Source organism: Pristiophorus japonicus, chromosome 19 (assembly GCF_044704955.1).
Source record: "Pristiophorus japonicus isolate sPriJap1 chromosome 19, sPriJap1.hap1, whole genome shotgun sequence".
NCBI classification, from domain to species: domain Eukaryota; kingdom Metazoa; phylum Chordata; class Chondrichthyes; family Pristiophoridae; genus Pristiophorus; species Pristiophorus japonicus.
In genome coordinates this window covers 91,386,769-91,405,718 of record NC_091995.1, presented here as the reverse complement: position 1 = coordinate 91,405,718, position 18,950 = coordinate 91,386,769, and the positions used below count along the sequence as shown (strand labels likewise).

The following is an 18,950-nucleotide window of genomic DNA, read 5'->3' as shown; positions in this document are numbered from 1 at the left end:
GATCCAATTGGGAAATAAGAAAAAGTAACTGGAAAAGGGACACGCAAACACGCACGCGCACATACACAAACATACGTCACAAAAGCACACACAAACACGCACACAAACACAGGCACTCAAACGCACATGGGCTAGAAATCGCGAAGCGCCCCGATGGGGGGGGGGGGGGGGGGCGATAGCTTTTTGCAGGAGTATCGCCGGGCGCTAAAGATTTGATTCCGCCGGGAACTTGCGTCTTTCGCGCTCCAAGAGGGAAGTGGAGCATTAAATCTAGCGCCGCCACTTCCCATTGGACGGGAAAGGGAGTGAGGGGGGGCGTTAGCGGCAGAGCGCCCAGCGATGTTCGGGGCCACGCTGCCTGTTTTACAGGCTCCGTCCCTCCCTTACAGCGAAGGACCGAAGCTGCGGTCATTGAAGGCCGAGGCTGTGTCTGTTGGGCGAGGGCGAGAGGATCTCAGTTGTCTTATGAGGAAAGGTTGAGCAGGTTGGGCCTGTACCCATTGGAGTTTAGAAGAATGAACGGCGATCTCATTGAAACCTATAAGATTTTGAAGGGGCTAGACAGGATGTTTCCCCTCGTGCGGGGAAATCTAGAATTGGGGGGCATAGTTTCAGAATAAGAGGTCGTCCATTTAAAACGGAGATGAGGAGGAATTTCTTCTCTCAGAGGGTTGTGAATCTTTGTAATTCTCTGCCCCAGAGAGCTGTGGAGGCTGGGTCATTGAATATATTTAAGGTGGAGATAGATTTTTGAACGATAAGAGAGTCAAGGGTTATGGGAAGCGGGCGGGGAAGTGGAGTTGAGGCCAAATTCAGATCAGCCATGATCTTATTGAATAGCGGAGCAGGGCTCGAGGGGCCGAATGGCCGACTCCTGCTCCGATTTCTTATGTTGGTGATTTTGAAGGAGGTGGGTTATTCTGCTATCCTTCTTCAAAATTACAGAGAGTACAGGCCCATTCTACTCAATCTCTCCTCATAGGACAACCCTCTCACCCTCACAAAAAAAATAGTGAGAAAAAAAATAAAAGGTGTGGGGAAGAAATGGTTGCAACAGGAAGGGTTGCAAGATCACTTCCTGGCTGCAGCTCCGATGAAGAAATGGTTTCATAAGAAATAGGAGCGGGAGTAGGCCATTCGGCCCCTCGAGCATGCTCCGCCATCCAATGAGATCATGGCTGATCTTCGACCTCAACTCCACTTCCCTGCACTGTCCCTCGATTCCCTTAATCTCCAAAAATCTATCGATCTCTGTCTTGAATGTTCTCAACGACTGAGCCTCCACAGCCCTCTGGGGCAGAGAATTCCAAAGATTCACCACCCTCTGAGTGAAGAAGTTTCTCCTCATCTCCGTCCTAAATGGCCGACCCCTTATCCTGAGACTGTGTGACCCCTGGTTCTAGACTCCCCAGCCCGGGGGGGGGGGGGGAAACATCCTCCCTGCATCTACCCTGTCAAGCCCTGTAAGAATTGTGTATGTTTCTGATGAGATCACCCCTCGTTCCTCTTTCACCGGAAAGTGTCCCAACACGCACTACGCACAATTTCTCACTAAACGCCACTAGAATGACAGTCTGTCACCTTGCTTTGAACGGCATGTAATGCTAAGTTGTCCTTTTTTTTTAAACATCTGGTTACTTATATACATAAAATTCTACATCGCCTTCTCCACGAGAGGCGTTTGATTTTTTTTTTAATCGTGTGGGTGTCGTTGTGCCAGCTGCGCGTTCCCCCCCCACCCTCCCCCGCCGCTGCCCGCCCCCCCCTGCCACACACACCGCCCCCCCCCCCACCCTGACTCGACGCTCAGGACAAGTCCCTGTCTTGTGCGGTGCCGTACATATACGGGTCTGTGCCCGGCTCCTGGATGAACTCCTCCTTCTTGTCCCACTCGCTGGCCCAGCCGCCGTTGGTGACGCCGGCCGCCGCGACCACGTTGGTGGTGTCGGTGGCGCCGTAGCCCCCGTAGGCCGGCCCGGTCTCCTCCGTCTCGTTGGCCAGCTCGTCCTCGTGGATGAAGCCACACTTCTCGTCGCTCAACTCCTCCGGCTCGGCCCAGGGCTGCTGCTCGCCCGAGGCGAAGATGCCGTAGAATATGACGCCGGCGTAGTGGACCAGGGAGGCGATCAGGAAGACGTATTGCCATTCTTCTCGCGTCTGTTGGGCGGGGGAGGGAATCAAAAACACAAAGTGCGACGGCTGTTAGAGAAGCGTCAGAGGTGATATGACTACATGCAGACATTGACGACGAGATTCAACAGCGCCTCCAGTGCGCCAGCACAGCCTTCGGCCGCCTGAGGCAAAGAGTGTTCGAAGACCACGCCTTCAAATCTGCCACCAAGCTCATGGTCTACAGGGCTGTAGTAATACCCGCCCTCCTGTCTGGCTCAGAGACATGGACCATGTACAGCAGACACCTCAAGTCGCTGGAGAAATACCACCAACGATGTCTCCGCAAGATCCTGCAAATCCCCTGGGAGGAGAGACGCACCAACGTTAGTGTCCTCGACCAGGCCAACATCCCCAGCATCGAAGCACTGACCACACTCGATCAGCTCCGCTGGGCAGGGCCACATTGTTCGCATGCCAGACACGAGACTCCCAAAGCAAGCGCTCTACTCGGAACTGCTTCACGGCAAACGAGCCCCAGGTGGGCAGAGGAAACGTTACAAGGACACCCTCAAAGCCTCCCTGATAAAGTGCAACATCCCCCACCGACACCTGGGAGTCCCTGGCCAAAGACCAGTCTGCCCTAAGTGGAGGAAGTGCATCCGGGAGGGCGCTGAGCACCTCGAGTCTCGTCGCCGAGGGCATGCAGAAATCAAGCGCAGGCAGCGGAAGGAGCGTGCGGCAAACCAGTCCCACCCTCCCTTTCCCTCAACCACTGTCTGTCCCACCTGTGACAGGGACTGTGGCTCTCGTATTGGACTGTTCAGCCACCTAAGGACTCATGTTTAGAGTGGAAGCAAGTCTTCCTCGATTCCGAGGGACTGCCTATGATGATGACTGCAAACAGAACGAGACATTAACCCCTCAAACGCTGGGTGGGAGACACTCGCTGGAGGTGACGGGGAGGTTAAACAACAACAACAACTTGTACTTATATAGCGCCTTTAAAATAGTTTTTTAAAAATGTATTCGTTCACAGGATGTGGGTGTTACCAGCAAGGCCAGCATTTCTTACCCATGCCTAATTGCTCTTGTGAAGGGCATTGCTGTGGGTCTGGAGTCACATAGAGGCCAGACCGGGTAAGGGTGACAGATTTCCTTCCCTAAAGGGACATCAGTGAACCAGATGGGTTTGTACAACAATCGGTAGTTTCATGGTCACCATTACTGACGCTAGCTTTTTCCTCTCCCTAGATTTACTTAATTAACTGAATTGAAATTCTGCCAGTTGCCATGGTGGGATTTGAACTCACAGTCTCCAGATTATTAGTCCAGCACGTCTGGATTATGAGCGCAGTAACATAACCACTATGCTACCATACCCCAGAGTGAAACCCTTCACTTAACTTCTTCACTTGAGCTTATCTTCCGTTAATTTGGAAGGACTTGCATTCGATCCTTAGTCCAGGCTTCTCAATTACTAGTCCAGTGATGTAACCACTCTGCGACTATACCCATTGTTTAAAATAGCGAAACATCCCAAGATGCTTCACAGGAGTATTATGCGATATTCGACGCGGAGCCGCCTAAGTACAAATTAGCGCAGGTGACCAAAAGCTTGGTAAAAGAGCTAGCTTTTAAGGAGCATCAGGAAGCAGAGAGTCGGGATAAACGGGTCCTTTTCAGAATGGCAGGCAGTGACTAGTGGAGTGCCGCAGGGCTCAGTGCTGGGACCCCAGCTCTTTACAATATACATCAATGATTTGGATGAAGGAATTGAGTGTAATATCCCCAAGTTTGCAGAGGACACTAAGCTGGGTGGCAGTGTGAGCTGTGAGGAGGACGCTAAGAGGCTGCAGGGTGACTCGGACAGGTTAGGTGAGTGGGCAAATGCATGGCAGATGCAGTATAATGTGGATAAATGTGAGGTTATCCACTTTGGGGGCAAAAACACGAAGGCAGAATATTATCTGAATGGCAGCAGATTAGGAAAAGGGGAGGTGCAACGAGACCTGGGTGTCATGGTACATCAGTCATTGAAAGTGGTCATGCAGATACAGCAGGCGATGAAGAACGCAAATGGTATGTTGGCCTTCATGGCTAGGGGATTTGAGTATAGGAGCAGGGAGGTCTTACTGCAGTTGTACAGGGCCTTGGTGAGGCCTCACCTGGAATATTGTGTTCCGTTTTGGTCTCCTAATCTGAGGAAGGACGTTCTTGCTATTGAGGGAGTGCAGCGAAGGTTCACCAGACTGATTCCCGGGATAGCGGGACTGACATATGAGGAGAGACTGGATCAACTGGGCCTTGAAACACTCGAGTTTAGAAGGATGAGAGGGGATCTCATAGAAACTTATAAGATTCTGACGGGACTGGACAGGTTAGATGCGGGAAGAATGTTCCCGATGATGGGGAAGTCCAGAACCAGGGGACACAGTCTTAGGATAAGTGGTAGGCCATTTAGGACTGCGATGAGGAGAAACTTCTTCACTCAGAGAGTTGTTAACCTGTGGAATTCCCTACCGCAGAGAGTTGTTGATGCCAGTTCATTGGATATATTCAAGAGGGAGTTAGATATGGCCCTTACGGCTAAAGAGATCAAGGGGTATGGAGAGAAAGCAGGAATGGGGTACTGAGATGAATGATCAGCCATGATCTTATTGAATGGTGGTGCAGGCTCGAAGGGCCGAATGACCTACTCCTGCACCTATTTTCTATGTTTCTATGTTGAAGGAGGAAAGAGAGGCGGAGAGGTTTAGGGAGGGAGTTCCAGAGCTTGGGACCAGGCAACAGAAGACACAGCCACCGATGGTGGAGCGATTATAATCAGGGATGCTCAGCAGGGCAGGATTAGAGGAGGGCAGACATCTCGGGGAGTTGTGGGGCTGGAGGAGATTACAGAGATAGGGAGGGGCATGGGATTTGAAAATAAGAATGAGAATTTTGAAATCGAGGCATTGCTTAACTGGGAGCCAAAGTAGGTCAGTGAGCACAGGGGTGATGGGTGAGCGGGACTCGATGCGAGTTAGGACACGGGGCAGCGAGCACAGGGATGATGGGTGAGCGGGACTTGGTGCGAGTTAGGACACGGAGTAGCCGAGTTTTGGATCACCTCTAGTTTATGTCGGGTAGGATGATGGAGGCCGGCCAGGAGTGCATTGGAATAGTCAAGTCTAGAGGTAACAAAGGCACGGATGAGGGCTTCAGCAGCAGATGAGCTGAGGTAAGGAGTAGTGATGGGCGATGTTACGGAGGTGGAAATAGATAAATACGGGGAATGTGACCCCAACATGGCGCCCGGCGCCCTATTTAGAATGGCGGATAGCGAGGTCTGAGTGTCCTGCCCTTCAAGGGTGGGGCGCTCAATTAACATATTTAAATTGTGCACCCACAGTGTATTTTGGAGCCCGATTTAAAATGTACTGTCGCTGTGTGGGCTCCCCAAGGGGTCCACGTTTCACCGCCCCCCCCCCCCCCCCCAAATCACACCTGACGGAAATATATCTGCAATTCCTTCATCGTCGCTGGGTCAAAATCCTGGAACTCCCTCCCTAACAGCACTGTGGGAGCACCTTCACCACACGGGACTGCAGCGGTTCAAGAAGGCGGCTCATCAATGTATAAAACACTAGTTATACCACTGCTAGAGTTCTGGTCACCACATGATAAGAAAGATGTGATTGCACCAGAGAGGGTACAGAGGAGATTTATGAGGATATTGCCTGGATTGGAGAATTTTAGCTGTGAGGAAAGATTGGATAGGCTGGGTCTGTTTTCTTTGGAACAGGAGAGGCTGAGGGGAGACCTTATTGAGGTGTATAAAATTATGTGGAGCCTAGATAGAGCGGATAGGAAGGACCTGTTTCCCTTACTGGAGAGGTCACTAATGAGGGGGCATAGATTTAAAGTAATTGGGGAGGAGGTTTAGAGGGGATATGAGGGGAAATTCCTTCACCCAGAGGGTGGTGGGGGTCTGGAACTCACTGCCTGAAAGGGTGGTCGAGGCAGAAACCCTCACCACATTTAAAAAGTACTTGGATGTGCACTTGAAGTGCCGTAACCTACAGGGCTACGGACCGAGAGCTGGAAAGTGGGAGTAGGCGGGATAGCTCTTTGTCGGCCGGCACAGACACGATGGGCTGAAATGGCCTCTTTCTGTGCCGTAAACTTTCTACGATTCTAATTATTAGATGCAGGATGAACTAAATTGATCCACAATGGAGGGAGGAGACTCTGGTCTCTAAATACATTGCTGAACCAAATACTTAATCTTCAAGAAGGGATCAGGGGGAGGCCATTCAGTTGGTGAGAGGGGAGCGACCTGTCAAAAGCCCAGCGGGAGATCGAGAGCCAGAAAGCAAAATAGATGTAGAAAGTAATCAAAAAGTGACGTCACAGCCAATGTGGTAAGTGATTGGCTGGTGATTGGTGAGTAGCTTTTCTTTTCTTTTTTATATCAGTAAGTGAACTGCAACATTGTTATTACCAATTTAAGGGTATCTAAGGTTAAGACATGGCAGGAGAGCTCGGCCATGTGATATGCTCCTCCTGTACCATGTGGGAACTCGGGGACACTTCCGGTGTCCCTGGGCGCTACATGTGTGGGAAGTGTATCCGCCTCGAGCTCTTGACGGTCCGCGTTGCGGAATTGGAGCTGAGGGTGGATTCACTCTGGAGCATCCACGATGCTGAGAATGACGTGAGTATCACGTGTAGTGAGTTGGTCTTACCGCAGGAAAAGGGTCCACAGCCAGATAGGGAATGGAAGACCAGCAGGAAGAGCAGTGCAAGAAAGATAGTGCAGGGGTCCCCTGTGGTCATCCCCCTGCAAAACAGATACACTGCTTTGAGTACTGTTGGGGAGGATGACTCATCAGGGGAGGGCAGCAGCAGCCAAGTTCATGGCACCGTAGGTGGCTCTGCTGCAAAGGAGGGCAGGAAAAAGAGTGGGAGCGCGATAGTGATAGGGGATTCGATGGTGAGGGGAATAGATAGGCGTTTCTGCGGACGCAACCGAGACTCCAGGATGGTATGTTGCCTCCCTGGTGCAAGGGTCAAGGATGTCTCGGAGCGGGTGCAGGACATTCTGAAATGGGAGGGAGAACAGCCAGTTGTCGTGGTGCACATTGGTACCAACGACATAGGTAAAAAAAGGGATGAGGTCCTACGAAAAGAATTTAAGGAGCTAGGAGCTAAATTAAAAAGTAGGACCTCAAAAGTAGTAATCTCGGGATTGCTACCAGTGCCATGTGCTAGTCAGAGTAGGAATCGCAGGATAGCGCAGATGAATACATGGCTTGAGCAGTGGTGCAGCAGGGAGGGATTCAAATTCTTGGGGCATTGGAACCGGTTCTGGGGGAGGTGGGACCAGTACAAACCGGACGGTCTGCACCTGGGCAGATCCGGAACCAATGTCCTAGGGGGAGTGTTTGCTAGTGCTGTTGGGGAGGAGTTAAACTAATATTGCAGGGGGATGGGAACCTATGCAGGGAGACAGAGAGAGACAAAAATGAGGCAAAAGCAAAAGACAGAAAGGAGATGAGGAAAAGTGGAGGGCAGAGAAACCCAAGGCAAAGAACAAAAAGGGCCACTGTACAGCAAAATTCTAGAAGGACAAAGGGTGTTAAAAAAGCAAGCCTGAAGGCTTTGTGTCTTAATGCAAGGAGTATCCGCAATAAGGTGGATGAATTAACTGTGCAAATAGATGTTAACAAATATGATGTGATTGGGATTACGGAGACGTGGCTCCAGGATGATCAGGGCTGGGAACTCAACATTCAGGGGTATTCAACATTCAGGAAGGATAGAATAAAAGGAAAAGGAGGTGGGGTAGCATTGCTGGTTAAAGAGGAGATTAATGCAATAGTTAGGAAAGACATTAGCTTGGATGATGTGGAATCTATATGGGTAGAGCTGCAGAACACTAAAGGGCAAAAATCGTTAGTGGGAGTTGTGTACAGACCTCCAAACAGTAGTAGTGATGTTGGGGAGGGCATCAAACAGGAAATTAGGAGTGCATGCAATAAAGGTGCAGCAGTTATAATGGGTGACTTTAATATGCACATAGATTGGGCTAGCCAAACTGGAAGCAATACGGTGGAGGAGGATTTCCTGGAATGCATAAGGGATGGTTTTCTAGACCAATATGTCGAGGAACCAACTAGGGGGGAGGCCATCTTAGACTGGGTGTTGTGTAATGAGAGAGGATTAATTAGCAATCTCATTGTGCGAGGCCCCTTGGGGAAGAGTGACCATAATATGGTGGAATTCTGCATTAGGATGGAGAATGAAACAGTTAATTCAGAGACCATGGTCCAGAACTTAAAGAAGGGTAACTTTGAAGGTATGAGGCATGAATTGGCTAAGATAGATTGGCTAATGATACTTAAGGGGTTGACTGTGGATGGGCAATGGCAGACATTTAGAGACCGCATGGATGAATTACAACAATTGTACATTCCTGTCTGGCGTAAAAATAAAAAAGGGAAGGTGGCTCAACCGTGGCTATCTAGGGAAATCAGGGATAGTATTAAAGCCAAGGAAATGGCATACAAATTGGCCAGAAATAGCAGCGAACCTGGGGACTGGGAGAAATTTAGAACTCAGCAGAGGAGGACAAAGGGTTTGATTAGGGCAGGGAAAATGGAGTACGAGAAGAAGCTTGCAGGGAACATTAAGGCGGATTGCAAAAGTTTCTATAGGTATGTAAAGAGAAAAAGGTTAGTAAAGACAAACGTAGGTCCCCTGCAGTCAGAATCAGGGGAAGTCATAACGGGGAACAAAGAAATGGCAGACCAATTGAACAAGTACTTTGGTTCAGTATTCACTAAGGAGGACACAAACAACCTTCCGGATATAAAAGTGGTCAGAGGGTCTATTAAGGAGGAGGAACTGAGGGAAATCTTTATTAGTCGGGAAATTGTGTTGGGGAAATTGATGGGATTGAAGGCCGATAAATCCCCAGGGCCTGATGGACTGCATCCCAGAGTACTTAAGGAGGTGGCCTTGGAAATAGCGGATGCATTGACAGTCATTTTCCAACATTCTATTGACTCTGGATCAGTTCCTATCGAGTGGAGGGGAGCCAATGTAACCCCACTTTTTAAAAAAGGAGGGAGAGAGAAAGCAGGGAATTATAGACCGGTCAGCCTGACCTCAGTAGTGGGTAAAATGATGGAATCAATTATTAAGGATGTCATAACAGCGCATTTGGAAAATGGTGACATGATAGGTCCAACTCAGCATGGATTTGTGAAAGGGAGATCATGCTTGACAAATCTTCTGGAATTTTTTGAGGATGTTTCCAATAAAGTGGACAAAGGAGTACCAGTTGATGTGGTATATTTGGACTTTCAGAAGGCTTTCGACAAGGTCCGACACAGGAGATTAATGTGCAAAGTTAAAGCACATGGGATTGGGGGTAGTGTGCTGACGTGGATTGAGAACTGGTTGTCAGACAGGAAACAAAGAGTAGGAGTAAATGGGTACTTTTCGGAATGGCAGGCAGTGACTAGTGGGGTACCGCAGGGTTCTGTGCTGGGGCCCCAGCTGTTTACATTGTACATTAATGATTTAGACGAGGGGATTAAATGTAGTATCTCCAAATTTGCGGATGACACTAAGTTGGGTGGCAGTGTGAGCTGCGAGGAGGATGCTACGAGGTTACAGAGTGACTTGGATAGGTTAGGTGAGTGGGCAAATGCGTGGCAGATGAAGTATAATGTGGATAAATGTGAGGTTATCCACTTTGGTGGTAAAAACAGAGAGACAGACTATTATCTGAATGGTGACAGATTAGGAAAAGGGAAGGTGCAACGAGACCTGGGTGTCATGGTACATCAGTCATTGAAGGTTGGCATGCAGGTACAGCAGGCGGTTAAGAAAGCAAATGGCATGTTGGCCTTCATAGCGAGGGGATTTGAGTACAGGGACAGGGAGGTGTTGCTACAGTTGTACAGGGCCTTGGTGAGGCCACACCTGGAGTATTGTGTACAGTTTTGGTCTCCTAACTTGAGGAAGGACATTCTTGCTATTGAGGGAGTGCAGCGAAGATTCACCAGACTGATTCCCGGGATGGTGGGACTGACCTATCAAGAAAGACTGGATCAACTGGGCTTGTATTCACTGGAGTTCAGAAGAGTGAGAGGGGACCTCATAGAAACGTTTTAAATTCTGACGGGTTTGGACAGGTTGGATGCAGGAAGAATGTTCCCAATGTTGGGGAAGTCCAGAACCAGGGGTCACAGTCTAAGGATAAGGGGTAAGCCATTTAGGACTGAGATAAGGAGAAACTTCTTCACCCAGAGAGTGGTGAACCTGTGGAATTCTCTACCACAGGAAGTAGTTGAGGCCAATTCACTAAATATATTCAAAAGGGAGTTAGATGAAGTCCTTACTACTCGGGGGATCAAGGGGTATGGCGTGAAAGCAGGAAGTGGGTACTGAAGTTTCATGTTCAGCCATGAACTCATTGAATGGCGGTGCAGGCTAGAAGGGCTGAATGGCCTGCTCCTGCACCTATTTTCTATGTTTCTATGTTTCTATGTTTTCCAAGCCTGCCCCCGCCATTCAGTTGGAGCATGTCTGATCTGTACCTCAACTCCATTTGCCCGCCTTAGCACCATATCCCTTGATACCCTCACCCAACAAAGAATTCAGTCTTGAAAGTTCCAACTGACTCCCGACATCCACAGCCCTTTAGGGGAGAGAGTTCCAGATTCCCACCGCCCTTTGTGTGAAGAAGTGCTTCCTGACTTCACCCTCGAACGGCCGGGCTCTAATTTTAAGATTGTGTCCCCTTGTCCATGATCTTCTAGGAATTTCAGGGATCTCCAAAGGCAATTTGTTGTTGCAAATTCCAATTTTCCATGCTGGATGTGCATGGAGTTCGGAGGGAAAGTTGAGTTCCTCAACGCTCAGGGGCAAATGGGCTGCCGCGTTTTCCCACATTGCAACAGTGACCACACTCCAAAAAGTACTTTATTGGCTCTAAACTGTGGGCATTCTGTTGATGTTTCTATTATCGTATAATAATATATGATAATAGAAACATAGAAACATAGAAAATAGGTGCAGGACTTTATGGCTCTACTTTTAAAGTAATTAATGGGAACAGTTAAGGGATGTGACAAGGCTATATATAAATGCAAGTCTTTCTATCACGAACAGTGGTAAAGGTTTAAAATAAAAAGAAAGGCTTGCATTTATATAGCGCCTTTCACGACCACCGGACGTCTCAAAGCACTTTCTTTCTCTAAACTATGGGCATTCTGTTCATGATACCTCACCTTGTGCTTGGTCATGGCTCCCACAATTATAGGGCACACCATCCCGGATAAAGTCCCGACCCCATTGGAGAGGCCCATCAGGATACTGGCATAGCGCGGGGCGATGTCCAGATGGTTGACGTTGAAGCCTTTAGTGGAAGAAATACAAACAGATACAAGAGATGGGTGGGGACGGATTAAATCGAGTCACGAATCCTCATCTGTGCAGTGCTAAGCTGCTGAGCAAATAACACATGCTAACATATGATAATATATGATAATAGAAACATAGAAACATAGAAAATAGGTGCAAGAGTAGGCCATTCGGCCCTTCGAGCCTGCACCGCCATTCAATGAGTTCATGGCTGAACATGCAACTTCAGTACCCCATTCCTGCTTTGTCGCCATACCCCTTGATCCCCCGAGTAGTAAGGACTACATCGAACTCCTTTTTGAATATATTTAGTGAATTGGCTTCAACAACTTTCTGTGGTAGAGAATTCCACAGGTTCACCACTCTCTGGGTGAAGAAGTTTCTCCTCATCTCGGTCCTAAGTGGCTTACCCCTTATCCTTAAACTGTGACCCCTGGTTCTGGACTTCCCCAACATTGGGAACATTCTTCCTGCATCCAACCTGTCTAAACCCGTCAGAATTTTAAATGTTTCTATGAGATCCCCTCTCATTCTTCTGAATTCCAGTGAATACAAGCCCAGTTGATCCAGTCTTTCTTGATATGTCAGTCCCGCCATCCCGGGAATCAGTCTGGTGAACCTTCGCTGCACTCCCTCAATAGCAAGAATGTCTTTCCTCAAGTTAGGAGACCAAAACTGTACACAATACTCCAGGTGTGGCCTCACCAAGGTCCTGTACAACTGTAGCAACACCTCCCTGCCCCTGCACTCAAATCCCCTCGCTATGAAGACCAACATGCTATTTGCTTTCTTAACCGCCTGCTGTACCTGCATGCCAACCTTCAATGACTGATGTACCATGACAACCAGGTCTCGTTGCATCTCCCCTTTTCCTAATCTGTCACCATTCAGATAATAGTCTGTTTTTACCACGAAAGTGGATAACCTCACATTTATCCACATTATACTTCATCTGCCATCGCAGTTATGCTAACAACCTGATTCTGGCAAATTGGTTTCCTAACACTACAAGATGAAATTACAGCGCGCAGCGACGGAAAACAGTAATCACCTGAGATTGCAAACCCACTGAAGCCGACAGCCAGAACGAGGAATGAGATCGCCACGCCTCGAGTGTGCGAGAATCCTACCACCAGCAGAAACGTTGCTTCCATCCCGAAACCTTTAGACAAGAGGGAGGGAAGGGCAGCAGAGCAGAATGAGGGTATTGCATCAAATAGTGAAACATAGAAAATAGGTGCAGGATAGGCCATTCGGCCCTTTGAGCCTGCACCACCATTCAATATGATCATAAGAACATAAGAATTAGGAACAGGAGTTGGCCATCTAGCCCCTCGAGCCTGCTCCACCACTCAACAAGATCATGGCTGATCTGGCCATGGACTCAGCTCCACTTACCCGCCCGCTCCCCGTAACCCTTAATTCCCTTATTGGTTAAAAATCTATCAATCTGTGATTTGAATACTTTCAATGAGCTAGCCTCAACTGCTTCCCTGGGCAGAGAATTCCACAGATTCACAACCCTCTGGGAGAAGAAATTCCTTCTCAACTCGGTTTTAAATTGGCTCCCCCGTATTTTGAGGCTGTGCCCCCTAGTTCTAGTCTCCCCGACCAGTGGAAACAACATCTCTGCCTCTATCTTGTCTATCCCTTTCATTATTTTAAATGTTTTTATAAAATCACCCCTCATCCTTCTGAACTCCAACGAGTAAAGACCCAGTCTACTCAATCTATCATCATAAGGTAACCCCCTCATCTCCGGAATCAGCCTAGTGAATCGTCTCTGTACCCCCTCCAAAGCTAGTATATCCTTCCTTAAGTAAGGTGACCAAAACTGCACGCAGTACTCCAGGTGCGGCCTCACCAATCATGGCTGATCATTCACCTCAGTACCCCTTTCCTGCTTTCTCTCCATACCCCTTGATCCCTTTAGCCGTCAGGGTCATATCTAACTCCTCTTGAAAATATCGAAAGAACTGGCCTCAACAACTCTCTGTGGTAGAGAATTCCACAGGTTAACCACTCTCTGAGTGAAGAAGTTTCTCCTCATCTCGGTCCTAAATGGCTTACCCCTTATCCTTAGACTGTGACCCCTGGCTCTGGACTTCCCCAACATCGGGAACATTCTTCCTGCATCTAAACTGTCCAGTTCCGTCAGAATTTTATACGTTTCTATGAGATCCCCTCTCATCCTTCTAAACTCCAGTGAATACAGACCCAGGCGATCCAGTCTCTCCTCATATGTCAGTCCTGCTGTTATACAACAGCAACTTGCGTTTAGATAGCGCTTGCAACACGGTAAGACGTCCCAAGGCGCTGTGCAGGAGCGATCATCAATCCAAAAATTTGACGCAAAGCCACAAAAGGAGATATTAGGACAGGGGACCCGTGACCTTGGTCAAAGGGTTTGAAGAAGTTTTAGATTTTAAGGAGCGCCTTAATGGAGGAGAGAAAGGCGAAGAGGTTTAGGGAGTGAATTCTGGAGTTTCGGGCCCTAACGATCCATTCACGCAGTTACTGTTACATAAGAACACAAGAAATAGGAGCAGGAGTCGGCCATTCGGCCCCTCGAGCCTGCTCCGCCATTCAATAAGATCATGGCTGATCTGATCTTGGCCTCAACTCCACTTCCCTGCCCGCTCCCCATGACCCTTGACACCCCTACAGTTCAAAAATCAATCTATCTCCGCCTTGAATATATTCAATGACCCAGCCTCCACAGCTCTCTGGGGCAGAGAATTCCAAAGATTCACGACCCTCTGAGAGAAGAAATTCCTCCTCATCTCCGTTTTAAATGGGCGACCCCTTATTCTGAAACTATGCCCCCTAGTTCTAGATTCCCCCACGAGGGAAAACATCCTCTCTGCATCTACCCTGTCCAGCCCCCTTAGATTCTTATATGTTTCAATGAGATCACCTCTCATTCTTCTAAACTCCAATGAGTGTAGGCCCAACCTGCTCAACCTTTCTTCATATGACAACCCCTTCATCTCAGGAATCAACCTCGTGAACCTTCTCTGAACTGCCTCCAATGCAAGTATATCCCTCGTTAAATAAGGAGACAAAAACTGTACCACGTCTAGAGTACTGCGGTTACAAGGAATTCGCTGTGCTCATCAGGAACTGAACTTACCGATAGAATTCAGAGCCACCTCCCCCGCTCCCCCATTAGCAGCAATAGATTTTGAAGTATATCTCTTAATCTATTGATTTGGACAGCTTATTGGATTTGAGTCATAACCTGGTCAATTTCTTAAGAAAAAAGCAAGACTTGCATTTAAATAGCACCTTTAATGACCTCCGGACATTCCAAAGTGCTATTCAGCCAATTAAGTACGTTTGAAGTGTTGTAATGTGGCAAACGCAGCAGCCAATTTGCGCACAGCAAGTTCCCAGAAACAGCAATGAGATAAATGACCAGATAATCTGTTTTTGTTATGTTGATTGAGGGATAAATATTGGCCCCAGGTACACCGTGGATAACTCCCCTGCTCTTGTTCGAAATAGTGCCCCGGGATTTATTACATCCACCTGAGAGAGCAGACGGGGCCTCGGTTTAGCGTCTCTTCCGAAAGACTGCACCTCCGACAGTGCGGTGCTCCCTCAGCACTGCTGCATTTCTATAGCACCTTTCACATCCACCAGACATCTCTAAGCGCTTTACAGCCAATTAAGTACTTTTGGAGTGTAGTCACTGTTGTAATGTGGGAAATGCAGCAGCCAATTTGCGCACAGCAAGCTCCCACAAACAGAAATGAGATAATGACCAGATAAAGTGTTTTTTTTGTTGAGGGATAAATATTGGCCCCAGGACATCAGGAAGAACTCCCCTGCTCTTCTTTGAAATCGTGGCCATGGGGTCTTTTAAGTCCGTCCACCTGAGAGAACAGACGGGGCCTCGGTTTAACGTCCCATCCGAAAGATGGCACCTCCGACACTGCAGCACTCCCTCAGCACTGCACTGGGAGCGTCGGTCTAGATTTTTGTGCTCAAGTCTCCTGGAGTGGGACTCGAACCCACAACCTTCTGACACAAAGGTGAGAGTGCTGCCCACTGAGCCACAGCTGACACTGAAGTCAGGCTGCTAAGGGACAGGAATCTCTCTGTTTGTTCAGACCCGAGGTTAAATTGATGAATGAGGGAAAGGGGCAACTCTACACAAATTGGTGGCCATGGTGTAAGCTGATCCAGAAATTTAGTTGCGATGTTCAGGCAAATTCAGGAAATCAATTTATCAACAACCTGCATTTAAATAGCGCCTTTAATGGAGTTAAACGTCGCAAGGCATTTCACATGATCATGATCATCATAGGCAGTCCCTCGGAATCGAGGAAGACTTGCTTCCACTCTAAAAATGAGTTCTCAGGTGTCCAATACGGGAATTACAGTCTCTGTCACAGGTGGGACAGACAGTGGTTGAGGGAAAAGGGTGGGTGGGGAGTCTGGTTTGCTGCACGCTCCTTCCGCTGTCTGTGCTTGTTTTCTGCATGCTCTCGGCGACGAGACTCGAGGTGTAAAATATAGGTCAGTGAGCACAGGGGGTGATGGGTGAACGGCACCTGAAAGGAACATAAGAAATAGAAGCAGGAGTCGGCCATTCGGCCCCTCGAGCCTAAATGGCCGACCCCTTATTCTGAGACTGTGACCCCTGGTTCTAGACTCCCCAGCCCGGGGGAAACAGCATCTACCCTGTTAAGCCCTGTAAGAATTGTGTATGTTTCAATGAGATCACCTCTCATTCTTCTAAACTCTAGAGAATATAGGCCTAGTTTACTCAATCTCTCCTCATAGGACACTGATGCAACTTAGGACATGGGCTGCAGTGTTTTGGATGAGCTCAGGTGTACGGAGGGTGCGAGGTGGGAACGGCTTTGGAATAGTCGAGTCTGGAGGTAACAAAGGCATGGATGAGGACATAGAACCTTGGCACGTAAATGGGCATCGTGCGTGACTAAGAGTTGGGTTTGGATTCTCGGTTGTCTATCGCCTCAGTTGGCGGCCAGAGGGGGCGTTAATGGGAGCGTTGGAGCTTAGCGACCAGGCGCACGGTGTTTAGCGCCCCAACGGAAAATTCATTAGCGGCTCACCGGGGAGCGCTAACTGCTAGCGCCCGGCTGCTGATGGTCGCTCCGATCCTGATGCAACGCCCACGCTTGCGCCCCGGTCGGTAAATTTGGTGCGTGCGCCGCATTGCGCGCCCGCCAAGGCCAACGTCTGGAGAAACAGCTGGTGTTGGCTCGAGAGACTGGCGGCTGCTTAAAGGGAGGAGGAAGTGCTTCCCTGGGAGGTCACAGTCAGTGCAAGGTTTACACACAGCACGGTGCGTGAGTCTCCCGAGGTCACAGTCAGTGCAAGGTTTACACACAGCACGGTGCGTGAGTCTCCCGAGGTCACAGTCAGTGCAACGTTTACACACAGCACGGTGTGTGAGCCCCCGAGGTCACAGTCAGTGCAACGTTTACACACAGCACAGTGCGTGAGTCTCCCGAGGTCACAGTCAGTGCAACGTTTACACACAGCACGGTGTGTGAGCCCCCGAGGTCACAGTCAGTGCAAGGTTTACACACAGCACGGTGCGTGAGTCTCCCGAGGTCACAGTCAGTGCAACGTTTACACACAGCACGGTGTGTGAGCCCCCGAGGTCACAGTCAGTGCAACGTTTACACACAGCACAGTGCGTGAGCCCCCGAGGTCACAGTCAGTGCAACGTTTACACACAGCACGGTGCGTGAGTCTCCCGAGGTCACAGTCAGTGCAACGTTTACACACAGCACGGTGTGTGAGCCCCCGAGGTCACAGTCAGTGCAACGTTTACACACAGCACGGTGCGTGAGCCCCCGAGGTCACAGTCAGTGCAACGTTTACACACAGCACGGTGCGTGAGCCCCCGAGGTCACAGTCAGTGCAACGTTTACACACAGCACGGTGCGTGAGCCCCCGAGGTCACAGTCAGTGCAACGTTTACACACAGCACGGTGCGTGAGCCCCCGAGGTCACAGTCAGTGCAATGTTTACACACAGCACGGTGCGTGAGTCTCCCGAGGTCACAGTCAGTGCAACGTTTACACACAGCACGGTGCGTGAGCCCCCGAGGTCACAGTCAGTGCAACGTTTACACACAGCACAGTGCGTGAGTCTCCCAGTCTGCAGCGGCAGACAGACATTAACAGCGTAGGTTGGAAACAAGTGATTTTGAAACATTTAATGGGTGCATTACTACGGTGCACCTTTAAGACCCGGCTTTTCCCGGGGTCTGACTCGGAGTTCCGTGCATGTGCAATGGGCCCCGCAAAGTGTACCGACCAAACTTTCATCTCCCCTCCTCCCCCCCCCACCGAGCTCTGGTGTGCAACGGCTGATTTATCGCCCCTGTCAGCTCCTCGCCCGATTCTGATCCAATTTCTGGGCGGGAGGCGCAAAACTTTTTCCAGGCGTTAAAATTACCGCTCCACCCGGGGTTACCGCCGCAACAGAGGCCCGGCCGAATTTCTCCCCCCTCCCCCCCCTTGCTCTTCGGGGTTCAGGGCAGTAACGCAGAAATGCTGCCCCGCAGAAACACACCTCCGCAGTTCATCATCTTCCTGACGTTGGTGGTGGACATGAGGTTCTTGGCTCTGAGGTGGTCCGCCATCTGCCCACCAATGGGCACGATGATGGTCATCACGAGATGGGGGAGAGCAGACAACAGGCCCACCTGTGTTGAGAGGAAGGCGAACATGGAATTAACAATCGGCAATGCAACTGGGCCCACGTTTAATCAACTCTTTCACGGCCCCCCCCCCCCGCCGCCCCCCCCCCCCACCCACCGCCCCAGCTGGGTACCAGCAGCTCTCGAATCGGCTTGGCAAACACGCCGGGGTAGAATCTCCTCCCTGATCACAGACTCACAGAATCATAGAAATTTACAGCATGGACGGAGGCCATTTCGGCCCATCGTGCCCGTGCCGGCCGACAAAGAGCTACCCAGTCTCATCTCACTTGGCCCGTAGCCCTGTAGGTTACGGCACTTCAAGTGCACATCCAATGTGGTGAGGGTTTCTGCCTCTACCACCCTTTCAGGCAGTGAGTTCCAGACCCCCATCACCCTCTGGGTGAAGAAATTTCCCCCCAATTACTTTAAATCTATCCCCCTGGTTGTTGGCCCCTCTGCTAAGGGAAATAGGTCCTTCCTATCCACTCTATCCAGGCCCCTCATAATTTTATACACCTCAGTCAGGTCTCCCCTCAGCCTCCTCTGTTCCAAAGAAAACAGACCCAGCCTATCCAATCTTTCCTCATAGCTAAAATTAGCGCTCGGCCTGGGGTACCGCCCCAAATGAAGCATGGCTGAATTTCTGCCCCTTGGTCACAGTCCTGTTGGGGTTCAAGGCAGTGATGCAGAGAAGCTTCCCGGTATTCAGTCCGACCAACTGGGACAAATT

The 18,950-nt window shown here is 49.6% G+C and overlaps 1 protein-coding gene across 1 annotated transcript in view; it reads right to left on the bottom strand.

Annotated features, from left to right (window-relative positions):
• Positions 1-1,806: 1,806 nt before the first annotated feature.
• LOC139230294 (vesicular glutamate transporter 1-like) overlaps positions 1,807-18,950 on the bottom strand; it is a 98,520-nt gene continuing 81,376 nt past the window's right edge. Inside the window, exons 10-13 of the mRNA XM_070862122.1 lie at positions 18,091-18,223; positions 12,581-12,691; positions 11,397-11,524; positions 1,807-2,157 (exon numbers count right to left, since the gene is read on the bottom strand). Coding sequence (XP_070718223.1) covers positions 1,807-2,157; positions 11,397-11,524; positions 12,581-12,691; positions 18,091-18,223 — 723 coding nt within the window. The remainder of the gene's footprint in view (positions 2,158-11,396; positions 11,525-12,580; positions 12,692-18,090; positions 18,224-18,950) is intronic.